The sequence below is a fragment of the Malus sylvestris genome, chromosome 17 (genome assembly GCF_916048215.2).
Source record: "Malus sylvestris chromosome 17, drMalSylv7.2, whole genome shotgun sequence".
Classification (NCBI taxonomy): domain Eukaryota; kingdom Viridiplantae; phylum Streptophyta; class Magnoliopsida; order Rosales; family Rosaceae; genus Malus; species Malus sylvestris.
The window spans coordinates 30,104,976-30,120,037 of record NC_062276.1 but is presented as its reverse complement, the minus strand read 5'-3'; the positions used below and the strand labels follow the sequence as shown (position 1 = coordinate 30,120,037).

General features: G+C 35.9%; 1 protein-coding gene across 1 annotated transcript; it reads right to left on the bottom strand.

The window, feature by feature from the left end:
* Nucleotides 1–10,685: 10,685 nt before the first annotated feature.
* Nucleotides 10,686–13,196, bottom strand: LOC126609649 (receptor protein kinase-like protein ZAR1). The gene is made up of 2 exons (XM_050277514.1): nucleotides 11,735–13,196; nucleotides 10,686–11,426 (listed from the first exon to the last, which is right to left on the bottom strand). Exons 1-2 carry the CDS (start codon nucleotides 13,179–13,181, stop codon nucleotides 10,771–10,773), a joined length of 2,103 nt encoding a protein of 700 aa, XP_050133471.1. The 5' UTR covers nucleotides 13,182–13,196; the 3' UTR covers nucleotides 10,686–10,770.
* Between the last annotated feature and the right edge of the window lie 1,866 nt (nucleotides 13,197–15,062).

Here is a 15,062-nt window from a genome sequence, read left to right as displayed (position 1 = left end):
AACAATTAAAGGCGGAATCATGCTAGCATGCACTCAAAAACAAAACATTACCCATGAAATTCAAAGCCTAGTAGATTGGTGAACCAAGACTCAACTCAAAACAAAGTGAGTTGAGAAATTTATACCTTTGTAGATTCCTCTTTGCATAAGCAAAGGCTAATCACCCAAGGAGAGGGCCTTCATTCCTTGCTTCTTAGATCCATGGATTTGGATGGAAGAATAGATTCTCCAAGTTCCCAAAATTGAGAACCTCTAAGTTTCCACACCAAGGTTAGATTGGAGAAGAAATGATTGACCTTGGAGGAGTTGGTTTGCTAGCAAATCCCTCCAAGGGGGCCGGCCTCTTTAGAGAGAAAGGGAGAGACATGTTCTCTCCAATTTTCTCCAAAAGAAACCCCTTTTTTGAATTTAGGCTATAAAGTTCTTTATATACTCCCTTCAAATAAGTGACCTAAAGAACCAAAAAGCCTTTCTTCTAACATGGCCAGCCATAAGGGTTTTATTGGGCTTTTGGGCCTTTGTGAATTAAGTTGTCATACAACTTAAGTCAATGGGCTTGACGTTCGAAGCCCATTGGGCCTTGAGGCCCAAAACTAACCCGTGGTCTTTTTAACGAACTTTATTCGTTTGATTAATTAACATATTAATTAATCCTTGCCATAATTATTAAATAACTAAACCATTTAATTATTCTTACTCATCTCCATTGTTTCTTCAATCTCCTCCTTACACGGTGTACGATCCATTAGGTTCCTTTTAGCGAGGCAGTGGGCGATTAGAACTCTTTCAAATCGATTGTGAATTGAAACTTACTTTCAATTCTCCCTTTAGTGATTATACACGTTTAGGGCTTCCACAAACCATGAGTGACACCTAGCAGCATATCATGGTTACCCAAGCTAATCAGAAGAGGTGGAGAACCTATTCAGTTTAGGATTACAAATGCAATACGGTCTTTCTCTAATACAATACTCTTGACCACATTGTTTGGTTTGATAGTTTATTCATGTCTACTATCCAATGTGATTCGTGTGCTTATATGATTACCTTGAATGTGATTTGGAACGCCTTCCTAAATCTCATTCATACTCTGATCAGAGATTTTCAATCATATCATAGAGTATTCTCCCCCAAACGGTTTGAAGGTTAGAGATCCCTTGTTGCGCATTCAATTGCCTCCATGGCTAAGTGGCTTAACCCCAACGATGTCGTGGACACCCGCGGATGGGGTGACTTTGACATAATCAAAGATCAAGGACTTAACCACAAGACAACTGTGATGCCTCAGGTCAAAGGACTACTTTGCATTATCCCAACCATGAGTTCTCATGTGACATGAATATGAGAACTCTTCGTTGATCGTGTTCAGTGAACTCATTCTCTATTGAGCACCTACGTACTTGTCTTGATGTCACACACACCAATGACTCGAGACTAGTCACTCTCCCTGAGAGAAGACACAGCACGTACTGATCTTAACGGACTGTCAATGCCCAATTGGCAATCCTATGATCAGGAACGTTTAGGATGTGTCTACGAAAGAATGGTCTCATGAATCTAACTTCTTTAGATTGCATTCTCCCAATCACATATTCCTTGGACTTATCGTTTAAGCATATAACATTTATATGAGACAGCTCAAACAATAATCTTTGCCCCTTTATATTTAAACTACATTAGTTTAACTTTGTGAAATGTCCGTAAAGTATCATCATATGATTGGTTTTAGGGCACATTTCCAACAGGAGGGCCCCACGGGATCGGAGAGGGCTGGCTGCTTTCGGCCGGCCAGCCAGCCCCAGGTTGGCTATTTTTTTTTTTAATGTTTTCCTATTGATGTCGGTTATAACCGACAGCATTAAAGAAGAATTTTTAATACTGTCGGTTATAACCGACAGTAATAGTTATTCAAAGGCAAAATTTTTATTTTAATTACTATTAGTGTCGGTTATAACCGACACTAATAGTTTGAATTTTTTTTAATATAACGGCTAGTAGCCGTTGTATTAACTTTTTTTTTATATATATATATGAATTTAAACTTCTTTTTTTCCCTTTTTTTTCCTTTTCATATGAATCAAATTTTGTTTCATATTTTTTTTTCAATTCTATTTTACAAAATTTGTTTCAATTTTTTTTTAAATTCTATTTTTTTTCCTATAACTTCTATTTTACAAAATTTGTTTCATATTTTTTTTTAAATTCCATTTTTTTCCTATAACTTCTATTTCACAAAATTTGTTTCAATTTTTTTTAAATTCTATTTTTTTCCTATAACTTATATTTTACAAAATTTGATTCATATTTTTTTTTTCATATAACTTCTATTTTACAAAATTTGTTTCATATTTTTTTAAATTCCATTTTTTTTCCTATAACTTCTATTTCACAAAATTTGTTTCATATTTTTTTTCAATTCTATTTTTTTCCTATAACTTCCTAGGCCATTTATACAACATTAAATTAAATTAAGTAACATGAAACAACATTAAACAATATGAAACAACATTAAATAACATTAACCAACATACAAATTATACAACATAAAAAAACATTTAGCCGTTAGATTTGAATTTAAATTGTAGTTTTTAAATAATAAATTATGTTTGTCCCTATGGCCCTTTGGCCCTCGGTTGGAGACAGAGGCCAATATGGCCCTGTACTGTTCATTAAAATATTAATATCTTGGGGAATCTTGGAGGGCCAGAGGGCTAAAACGAGCCATCTGGCCAGCCCTCGGTTAGAGATGGCCTTAATTACTAGCTCATGATTTGCTTCTCTCTCTCTCTCTCTTTTTGATAAGGACTTAAAAGTCCATTAGGTTAGGAATTTTTAATGGTTTGGAAAAGACTTGCTTATTACATTGGAGTTCATAGGGGGAATCCTTCTACTTGTGATTATTGAGCCAAAAATTTCTAGTTTTTTTTTCTTTCTTTGCTAGGGCTATGATGAATATTTAATTTCTTTGTATCATTATTATTATCAAGTTTATCTTTTATATGGAATATCCTTCGTTCATTGCAATGAGCTTGATTTTTATTTAAATGTTTTATCATCATCTAGGTCTTATTGAGCTATGCAAGTTAGAGCAGATATCATACTTAACTTGAGTTTAGTTTCTTGCAATTGATATCATGAATTCCTATTTGTAAATGTCAAGAGACTATTTCGCTGGTCAACTACCTACTTCTCTCTTGATTGACATCGAGACTTTTCGAAACAAAAAGAATGTAAAACTCTCCTCTCCAGTAGGACCAGCCGGGCTGGAAGGATGGCCCAATGAATAGCCCCTTCCCCCCCCCCCCCCCCCAAAAAAAAAGGCAAAGATCCCCTATAGGGTTTGTGTGAAGTTTTTTATTTTCCAGCGATTTCCATAGCGCTTATAGGGTTCTTATTTGTTTGAATTCGTCTAGATATCATATAGAGAATTGACACATAGAAATACTTTTGATGGACCAAATGCCATGTCCCCTGAAGAATTTAGGGAAAAATCGATCGTCAATAGTAGAAAACAACTTGTTCATAACATATCAAAGGATTAAGTAAGATTGGTTACGATGAATTCAAATAGACATGTTTTCTTATGTTTTCCATTTATTATTTCCATGAATTTTATTTTCAAGCTTTATTTATTATTTCCATGCATTTTATTTCCTCACCCTTTTTATTTAAAAAAACCAAAGTCAGTTCTCTTTCCCTTACCCTAGCCATGTGCACAAAGGTCCCAGCGAATTCCAAGCAAGTTAACCAAAACCCAGATCAAATTTCATGAAAAAGGTTTTGAATTTCCATATGGGTCTCATCAAATTCAACTCCTGAGCTTAAAGTTACTGGTTTCCTGTTTAATTTGATAATTTTGCTATTCGTCTTCTTTCAAATTCTGGTAATTTCTCTTTGTTTTAATTAAAACCTATTTGGGTTAATATTTAATTTTGGGCTTAGAGGAGAGAAAACCCAAAAGAGTTCAATAAGAAGAGCTTTGCCCGAAGCCCAGCACCGAGCCCAAATGTCCACTTCAGGACAACTTGATGACTCTCCATTAAATGAAAAGATTGTGTGCTTACAAAGGAAGTGATAACAGATAGAAATCCACCAACTATTGGCTCAAAAACACTTTATGGATGGCATGGCATGTAAATACCAAGGGTTCCCTACCTTCCAAATTACTTTCGGGCAAGAACAGAAACAACACAAATCAAGTTAACTCATCTATAAAAGGGGGGGGGTGAGGGCCTAGAGACAAGGGCATTCAACCAATTAAACAAACAAACATACAACTTGACTCTCAACCAAACAAATACCTAGAAAGCCGTGTTTTGTCCAGACTCTGCACCCTTTTAGCCTTAGATTTCCTTAGAAAGACATCTTTGTCTATGTAAAAGCTCTGCTACCTTTCTCTAAATGTTGTAGTATCGATCCCTCGTGTATAAACTATTTTCCAGTCATCTCCTTTAATACTGAATCCTTTTGTAAACTGCAAAGAAAAGAGACCGCAAGACGTTTAAACCTTGCCCGACAAGGTGAAATCTTGTCCGAATCTCTTTGTTTTTGTCTTTCAATTAACAGATTTGGTGTTATAATGTATTCCCTAGTTTATATTCAAGTTATTTCCAGTCCTTTGATGACTCAAAGCCCCATCAGTTCTCAGATCTAGTTCACTTAGTGGTTTTTATCAAGAATTGGAATGAATTAAACTGATGACTTGATCATATCTGAACCTTCACCCCTCGAGCATACAAGATAACTAAAAGTCCTTGATCTCAAGGCATAGAAATGAATTTAACGTAGACTTAACCCATCTACAACAATCCTTTGATAAACATGAAGTTATAAATAACTTAGGGCGTAAGTAATCGGCTTAAAATACACTTGTTCTACATCTGCCATACAGAGATGGCAGTGGCACGCCTAATCACTTAGTTGGTTTTGATTGCGAGCCTCAACACCTAAGGCCCCCACAAAGGCACATTTCAGAACTAACTTTGTTCTCCTCTTGCAGTATTGTGACAAGTAGAAGCCCAACAATCAGCCAAAGTGTCAACTCCTCATGGAGTTGTGTGCTTGAGTTAGGAACGCCCACCAGCCAGATTTCCTGCGCGAACAAAATCAAAATTTCAATTAAAGCTTCTAAATTTCCATCTGGGTCTAATCAAATTTAACATTTTCCACCAAAGTCTCTGTTTTTCTGAGCAAAAAGGCATACATTTTCTGTTCCATTTGCTCATTTCTTCTTCATCTTCTTACCAATTATGGCATTTTCTCAGCTTTATGAGTGCCGTTTAATTAAAACTCAATCAATTCACAAAAGCCAAATTCAATTTCCAAAAGAACTTCAAATTTTTCATCAGGGTCTAATCAAATTGTGCATTTTTCACCAAAAAAATATGTTTCCAAGCTCAGAGACTTATTTTCTGCTTAATTTGTTCAGTTCTTCATCTTCCTTCCAATTTTTTTTTGTCTAATTTTTTCAATGTTATTTTTGTCTAATTTTTGTTGGACCTTATATACTAAGACTACCCAATGTTAGAATCATGCATCTGTCATGTCCCTGTCCCAAAACATCCTTAAGAGCATCAATGGTAGGTACATCTCCAATCACAACTTTTGTGACCCAAACCCAAAATTTGCTCTTGATCCACCTTATGTTTTTCTATAAAAATAAAATAAAAAATACACGTAAAATTCTCTTAGGCTACTAAAATCGATATAATCCCACATTAGGAAGAGTCTGCAACCAACGTTCCTACAAAAAGGCATCAGCCATAGCATAGTCACAAAGTTTGTTTCATAAATATGATGAAATTCAATGATAAATGAAAATAGCACCGTTTAACAATCAATAAGGACTTCAAAATCTCCCTCCACATCCAAGTTCGTACATATAAAGGGTCCATCTTATGTTGCCCTAGCTCTTGTCAATTGTCGTACTTTTATTTTAGGGATGTGTATTCAATTGAGAATTTGAGAAACCTTAATGGATTTATAAATTTATGGATTTTTATAGAGTTTAATTGATTTGTAGAGATTCCATATAAAATTTTGATTCAATTCCCTCGAAATCTCATGGGAAGAGGTGAGATTTGTGTATACTTAAAATACACTACGAAATCTCTCTAATTCCCTCTAATTCCCTCTAATTCCTCAACTTTCTTAAATTCTTTAAAATCAATTTCTAATTGAATACACCTGGAATGTTATAAACTTCTTTAAAATCCTAATTGAATACACCTATATTTCTAAGTATTTTAATAAACTATTTTAAAATTCTAATTAAATACACCTTGAATTTCAGAGAATCACTTAAAATCCTGATTGAATACTTCTAGATTCATTAAAAGAATTAAAATCCCTCAAAATCTAAATTGAATACCCCCATTAGATTTATTAAAGGAATTTCCTTACCATAGATAGATATGCTAGAAGGTGGCATCTAGAAGGTGGCATCTAGAGGTTGTAACGACTTAATCATAAATTCAAATCTTATTTGAAAGATAATACTTTCGAAGATAGTTTATTACTAAAGAGGTGGTGGAAACCTGGAGCTAGTTTAGTTATATTTTGAAAATTAGTTTTCAGTTATCAGATATAATAATTAGTGTAAAATGTATTTGGCCATTGATTTATAAAGAAATAATTATGGAAATTGAAGAACACAATATTCAAAAATATCCATTGACAAGTTGAGTCCCACACAAGTTTTTCTTATCATGTATATAAGTAAGACGGCAAATTATATAACAAACTCTTACGAAAAGCCTATGAGTATTATTTTCCAAAAAGTAAGCGTCCGTTTCAAAACGTTTTACAAAATTTTATTTTGTAAAACAAAACGACAAATAGGATTTTTTTATTTTTTTATTTTATGATTAAAGATTGCTTTTGATTATTTAATCTCAAAATGATTTATGAGAAAGAAAATATTGAAATGTGTTTACTATATCAATATCTAAAAGGAAAGATTATGTTCCCATTCCTCAATTTTTTTATTTCATCAATTAATGTAGAAAATTCATCTCCATTGGAGATCCAGGACAAGGGAAAAGGGGAACCCACTGGGCCAAACTCAAGCCCATGGCTATCAGGCTACGCATTTCAAGCCAACCAGCCAGCTCGAAAGCTGGGCCGAGCTGTCAGCAACACATATGCTAGCTGACGTCAGCTAGTCGTTAGATTTGATTTTTTTTTAAAGACAAAATTAAAAAAAATTATTAAAAATCTATTTTTTTTCCCTATAAATATCTAAGTCATTTCTCACATTCTTTTCACCATTCCATACTATCTTGCCTTATTTTATTTCAATTCTTCGCATTCTTTAAACTCTTATCCGAACAATTAATTTTTTTTTAAGCAAAACAAACATAACATTCCGAAAAATTAGTAAGATTACATAAATATAAAAAATATGAAGAGTTACTCATTTATAAATATGGTAGTTTAATTCAATTAACCAATAAAGTTAAAGAACAAACTTAAAAATAATAAATTATTGAGGGGGCTAAAAAATAGCCTCATTCAGTTAGAGATGATATATAAATATAGCCTGACAATGTTCATTAAAAAATAATTTTTTGCACAACTATAATTTGCACGGGACTAAACATAGCTCATTCAGTTGAAGATGGCCTTAGGAATTTTTAATGGCTTGGAAAAGACTTGCTTATTGATGTGGGGTTTATAAGAGCATCTCCAATGAAAACCCTAAATGGAGTCCCTATAACCGTATAGTCCCTAAATATAGGGACAAATGACTTCCAATGGGCCGAAATTGTAGTCTTTAAATTATCTCAATGCATAGGACTCGCCGGATACTTCAGTAAAATTCTCAAATATGAGGACTACATATAGGAACTCAAATAGTAGACTTCGTATTAATTTTGAGTGGGAAATGTTGTTGCTCTTTATGTTTTTTTCATTGTTTTTTGAACCCACCCAAGTGGGGCAACTTCTCATTTGCTTTTTTGGTTTTTTTTTTTAATTCTCGCAAAATCAATGGTAGAGATAGTTTTTTATTTTTATCAATGGTTACAATAATTCAGTGAAATGAATAATATTTTTAATATTTTAGTCCCTATCAATTCACAAAACCCAAATTTAATTTCCAAAAGAACTTCAAAATTTCATCTGGGTCTAATCAAATTGTGCATTTTTCACCAAAACCTCTGTTTCTAAGCTCACAGACTCAAATTTTATGCTTAATTTGCTCAGTTCTTCATCTTCTTTCCAATTTTTTTTTTGTCTAATTTTTGTTGGACTTTGTATACTAAGACTGCCCAATTTTAGAATCATGCATTTGTCATGTCTAATCTATGTCCCAAAAACAGGCAAAGACACGTACAATGTAATCTTTGCAATCTCTGCAGAGAGACTGAAAAAATGAAAGAGTAACACAAAAGCAAGAAAGACAGAAAATAAGAGCAGGAGAGCAACCAAAAGAACAAAAACAGAAGTAAGAAAGAGAGAACAGCACAAATATCTTCCAAACCTCCTAATTCAATGTTATTTCTTGTACTTCCATTGAAAAGGTGGACAATTGAACCAAAACTAAATAATAAATCAACCACTGAAAAAACATCCATTCTAGTTCCATATCAAAAGATGAGCAATTAAATAAGGACAAAAATAGTTCAAATCGGACACTGATCTTTTGAATGAAACCAAAGTTCAACATGAGGAGAAAAGCAGAGAGATTGTTGCAGGGAGGACTTCCATTTGAAATTATCACTATTATCATATTATGTATAAGCCATACTATAGTAAGGTTTTCTTAGTTGTTTTTTGGGTTGTCCTCTAGAATAAATTTCTAACTCCGTCCCCAAACGCAGCCCCTCCTTTATCTCGCTACAGCTACCTCACCCCCTCCCATCGATCGAACGCAATCGCAGTCCCTCCTTTCCAAATTGAAATCTGGCAAGCGGAAAGCAGGGCAGACTGAGCCAAAACAACAGGGCCACAAGGAGCCCAAAGCCACAAAGCCCGGTCTCTAAACCAATGACCGAATTAAAAAGAAAGTGGAATCCATCCCAAAACACTGTTTATCCTCTACTTAAAGTAATTGAGGAACTTTAACGAAAATCACCAAGTACTGTTCACTTTAACGAAAAACCACATTTTTACACTAAAAAATCAATTCTGGTACTATTCACTTTACTTTTTATTTTGTCCTTATCATTAAAACACAAAGTTTTCAAGTCTTTTTCATTAGTTTTACTAAGTAATTATTTGTTAAAAAAAAAAATTGTTTATTGGTTGCCAGAAGGTCCTACCATGCTTTCACCTTCACCTCTCTGTTATCCTCTGTATCTATGAACTTCCGTTGCCTTCGCGAACTCATTGTTGAGATGATGGGCGTCGGCGGTGCCTGTCCAATCAAACCGTTGCTTGAGATTTTGAGCAGCCTCCATATCTGAGAGGGTTTCGACCCACAGTAAGCCACTGGGAGACGCCTTCGAGTGCTTGAAGTAACTGTGGCTTGATTGGCTTGAACATGTCCACAGCTTTTATGAACGCTTTCATATCAGTGTTAACTTGCAGCTATTTCATGTTTTCTCTGTTTTGTTTTTTCCTCCAGCAAATGATTGTGATGATTTGAGAGAAGGAGAGGTGGGGGATTTTATAGATAGGGAGAAGGGTTGGGGGAGCAGGATTTGCAACAATTTGGAGGGAGATTGGAAGTTTCCACAGTTCTGTTTTTCTTGTTTTTCAAAATTTTAATTCACCTCAGGTGTTCAGAGACCAGTCCACTCAGAAATTACACATTGTGTAGGGGCGCCACTTATACATGTACCATATAACGAAAGTCAGCTATTGCTTCCGGGAATCTCCTATGTCCGGTAATCCGCCAGAGAACAATCTTGTGCGTGGCCAGATATACAAATCTCAGCCTCCACTCGGTTCAATGTACCAAAGCATGACCAAAGATACAACACTACATTTATCAGAAACGTCGACTCAGTTGCATATAGACAACCATGAGCACCAGAACGGAATCTTGGATCCGCAGTAGTTATACTCTCGAAAAGACTCTAATAGAAATGATTTCGATAGATGACTGATGGTAACTTCACCGTTCTTTTTTGGCTCTCATTTTTGCATGTGAGTGTGTTATCTGTATGTTATAGGAACAGAGAATTTCTTTTTCTTCTTCGTTCGTGTTTTTCTTTTTCTTCTTCCTCTGTTACTACCAGTGATAGAACTCTCAAATTGTTACAAGAATTTCTTATTTTCGTAATTCAGTGTTTGCTGAATCTGGCCCTAGATCTAGTGTTCTAATGATTATACAATTGTAGTTGGTATACCTCCGTAGATATGTTTTGAGGTGCTGCAAATTGATGCTTGTCATTTGAACCGTTTTCTGGTTTGTTCTCTGTCTTGCCACTTTAATCTCATATGTTGATAGCCGTTAAGATTTAAGATGCATTCACACCCAGAATCTATATAAGAAACCAAAGCAAGGTGGGAAAAAAATCATCCATTCAGGTGGACGTATGTTTGAGGAAAACGAAACAGTAATGCAGTTTTTGCTTAAGGCGTTTACCGTGGTTAGTTATTCTATTTGTGCCCTACCAGTTACTTTGAATGTGCATTCACATATAAGTTAGGCGTGTCTGCTAAGTTCTTATGTTAGTCTTTGACAATCGATGCAATATAAGTTAGTCGTTGGTGACTTGCTTCTGAAGATGGGGGAATAAATACAAATATATGATATTATGATGTACAATAACCCATAGAACCACAAATATTATGTTTCTAACCTTGAACTAGTCCACAATACTAGGCCAACCTGGCCAAATTATCACAGACAAACCTCATAGAAGGTCTCTTTTCAGGGCTTTTATGAACACAAGCAAGAGCGATTTTCAGCACTGCGACAATCTCCTCTTTCATGTCTACATCAGGAGCTAGGAACGGATCCAACAGATCGCAGAGTGGCTTCCTTTCCTCAATGCAGAGCTGAAACTGTTGTATCAAATCCATTTCCAAAGAACCAATTCTCATAAATGGCATCTTAGCAGAAATCATCTCCAGTATAACTACCCCAAATGAGTAAACATCCCATTTCTGTGATGGCTTGGTTACTTTTGATGCTTCAGGAGCTTTATAGCAAGGTCCAGGTGCCGCTAGTGAGCTCGATGTCCTTTGCACATATGGAGAATTCTGAGGTGGTGTTTCAGCCATTATTTGTTCCAGTTGAAATGACGATGATGACAAGGACTCTTCAGTTAAGTTAGCAAGGCGGCCTAGTCCGAAGTCGGAGATACGGGGTTCCATGTTTTGTCCAAGCAGTACGTTTCTAGGCCTCAAGTTTCCATGCACATATCTTCTTGGACTAAATTCATGAATATAAGCCAATCCTTTTGCCAAGCCATTCATGATTTTCAGACGTGCAGGCCAAGAAAGAGGTGTGAAGGATACCATTCCAGGTTTTCCTAGTAAAGTCATATCAGATTCTTTAGTGTGTCAAAAAAAAAAAAAAAACTTAAGAATAAGATGAAGAAAAAACATATGATAAGTTGAAGAGTACTTCGCTGATTTCTGCCTTGAACTTGTATTCCACTGCCAATTTCTCGCTTCGAACTTCTACAAACACTTCATCTGATGAATATCAGATGAAATTGGCCATTTGTAGCAGTTGAAGAGGGGAATTGGTCAAATTTAGGAGGAAAATTGGCATTGGGGTACAAGGTCCGGGGTAAATCGGCGAAAACTTCATAAGTTAAACTATAATACTAATTACCATGAATTGCAGAAGCAAGGTCACCATTTGGGATATAATCATAGATAAGCAGTTTCTCATCAACAGACCAGCAATATGCTAAAAGATTCACAATATTTGGATGCCTCATCTTTCCTATTGCTTCAATTTGATTTTGGAATACCTTGAACCTTTGGGAACCTCCATCTCCCAATCTTCTCACTGCTACAGTTCTTCCGTCTTCAAGAACAACTCTGTACACAATCCCGATCCCACTATTACCCAGAAGAAAAGCAGATGATTTCAGCAGTTTGTCAAGATCTAAATTCACCTGCAGATCCACTTGCACAAAATAGTAATGCTCCAAATTCTCTGGTACGGTATCCATGCCATGTCTTTTGAAGCAGAATAGGTCATTTCCGGCCTTTAGTTTTTGTTCAAATTTGCAGCCAGCAAAATGTTCACGTATTTTGCAGGTACAAACCTTCTTGTACCAGTTGGAGAACAAAAACCCAGCAATAAAAATTCCAGCCATGACGCCTGCAGCAACAGTAATCACAAAAATACCTCTGCTTGAGTTGTTGTGTTTCCCATTTGTACCAGAGCTGCTGCCTGAATTTTGAGAATTTAAGCTTTGACTGCCTGAAGAGCATGAAATCTTCAACGGCAGTCCACAGAGTAAACGATTGCCTACGAAAGCCGTTGGTCCTATATTGATCAGAGCACCATTCAGTGGAATCGGTCCACTGAGATTGTTGTAACTGAGATCAATGTATACTGTCTCAGGCAAGCTTCCTAGGGATGGCGGAATAGAACCGTTGAACAAGTTATGAGACATATCAAGTGTTGATCTCAAACTTGACAAGTTGCTCATTTCCTCAGGAATCGAACCGCCGAGAATATTGAAGGAAATATTGAGCTTTTGAAGATGAACAAAACTGATTCCCATACCTTGTGGAAGGGAGCCAGAGAAATGGTTTTGAGCAAGGACAAGGATCTTTAGTCTCTTGCACTGAACTATAGATGAAGGTATCGAACCATTGAATGAATTTTGCGAAAGATCTAATGTTTGCAGGTAACTGAGCTTCCCTATCTCAGCTGGAACAGAACCAGATAATGAATTTCCCGACAGCACCAAGCTCTGGAGCTCTTTTGCATTGAAAAGCTCAGACGGCAAGCTTCCGGAGAGTTTGTTCCCCCGGAGATTCAGATGGCGCAGGGCGGAGAGGTTCCCAAGAGCACGAGGGAAATTCCCAGAAAGCTGTTTGTTTGGAATACTGAGAGATACAACCTTTTCTTCTCTGCATGTAACTCCAACCCATGAACATGGGGTTTGGTCTGATGAGTTCCAGGTACTCAGAGAGCTTTCGGGGTTTTTCGTTAAGGATTCCTTGAACGAAAGTAGAGCCAATCCTTCTTCATTTATACAACTGACAAGTGAGAGAGAGTTGCATACAAGGAAAGCCAAGCAAAGAACTTGCAAAACCATCCTGGAAAAAGCAAACTTCTTGTCCTAAAGAAATTATGCAGAACAAAGAAAATGGGTTTTAGGAGGACTTGTGATGGAATGCCAAAAAAGAAAAGGGCAAAAAGTTCTCCTTAATGGTGCTTTTGTGGGTCCTTGTTGCAACTAATTAGATATAAGCGCAATGTCTTTTTGTCTCTTTTTTCTAGGAGATACGAATTCATTGTCAACGATTGTGGTGCGGTGAAAAGAGAAAATTTTGTCCAAAATTTCAATCAGATCGAAGAAAAAAAAAGACACCACGCACCAGGAAAAATTAAAAAAATAGTGCTCTTCTTCAAACTTAAGCCTGTGTGCATTATTATCAACAGGAGTGATTAACGGTCATATGTGAAGGCAATTATGCAAGCCTTGATTATTTGCTTCAACTTGTTGATACGTGAGAAATCTGATTTACACTAAGCTACATTTGGGTGATACGTTTTCAAGTTCCAAGAAATTGAGGCCAGGTTAGTGAGAAAGAAAACACAAAATGTTAAGCAGAAGGGATCATATTGTGCAAATCTGATCCCTCTTATCTAACATTTTATGATCAATTTCTTACTAGGTTGACCTCAATCTTCCGGGACTTAGAAAATCCGTCACCCAGACATAGGGTAAAGGGAAAACAACCGGGCAGTTTACTAGTGGTTGTAGGTGTGGTCCATCCTTTGGTTTAAGCGTAATTGGGGGCGTTGTTTGTGTATTGAATTGCCGCTGAAAGTGCAAGCAAATGGAGATTTGGTGTGGTCAATTTGATTGTATGATCCTCCATGGCCCAACAAATTGACTCACGCAAATGCAGTTTGATTTGATGAAAATGCAAGGCTAATCATGTTTCTTTTTTTTTTCCCTAAAGGATTATTTCTTTTAATTTATCTACTCCATTGGTTATTTTTCCTTTCAATATATTTCCTTTCAGTTTTACTGACCAACTAATATAATTAACTGCCACGGTCTGATTCTCACCTTAAAATTTACATTTTGGTATTCTTGGGCCTCGTTTGGTAGAGATGATTGCTTGAATATTATTCACATTTTTTTAACAATTGATATTTACACTAAAGAGGAGGGGGTGAGTCTAGAGATGAGTGCTTGAATATTATTCACATTTTTTTAACAATTGATATTTACACTAAAGAGGAGGGGGTGAGCTTAGACTCACACGGGCTAACAAAAATGTTGTTCAAATTTGCCCTTGGCAAGAATCGAACTTAAGACCTCTCACGTACAAGTGAAGAGGAATACCACTAAATCATAGTACTAAGTGGCATTTACTACGTTGAATGTATTTCCAAGAAGATATGTTATTTGTGCACTCTTTTTTACCTCCTCCTATACACTAAGTTATTATGTTGAACAAAGCAAAAGAGAATCATCGATCAAAATTAATACAAGGTGTGTAGAAAATGAAAAAGAACGTGCAAAAATCACTTCCCTCGGTTATTTTATTTGACCTCTTCATTTGTTTCTTTATACCCATATCTGTCTCTGGGTGCATCGAAGCAAGCCATTAAAATCGTTGTTGATCCGGCGAACAACACATGAGATGAGCCTCATTAAAACAGATCGGTCGACTTCCTATCCTGCCATAAACCAACACCTATGGAAATCGCGTTCGTCACAAGCTGTGGAAAAATAAAATTTTTGTTTGAACAAATTCAACTCCAAATTTTGTGTTTCAAGTTAAATATTTGAGAGATGGTGCGTGCTTTTCGACAATAGTAGTACAATTAGATGGTATTTAACACACTACTTCATTGCTTACACCCCAAGTAATCTTCGAAACACCATCACGAGTTGAAAATTCAAGTTCTCCGATTGTGCTTGGCATACAGGAGATTGGTTAGATCGTTCTCCAAAACA

What these genes read in the sequence shown, in the direction of transcription:
- LOC126609649 (XM_050277514.1), bottom strand. Translation starts at nt 13,181, where the DNA reads ATGGTTTTGCAAGTTCTTTGCTTGGCTTTCCTTGTATGCAACTCTCTC. An exon ending in CCTTGCTTCTGCAATTCATG is followed by an intron (nt 11,427 to 11,734) that starts GTAATTAGTATT and finishes TGACTTTACTAG; the next exon opens with GAAAACCTGGAATGGTATCC.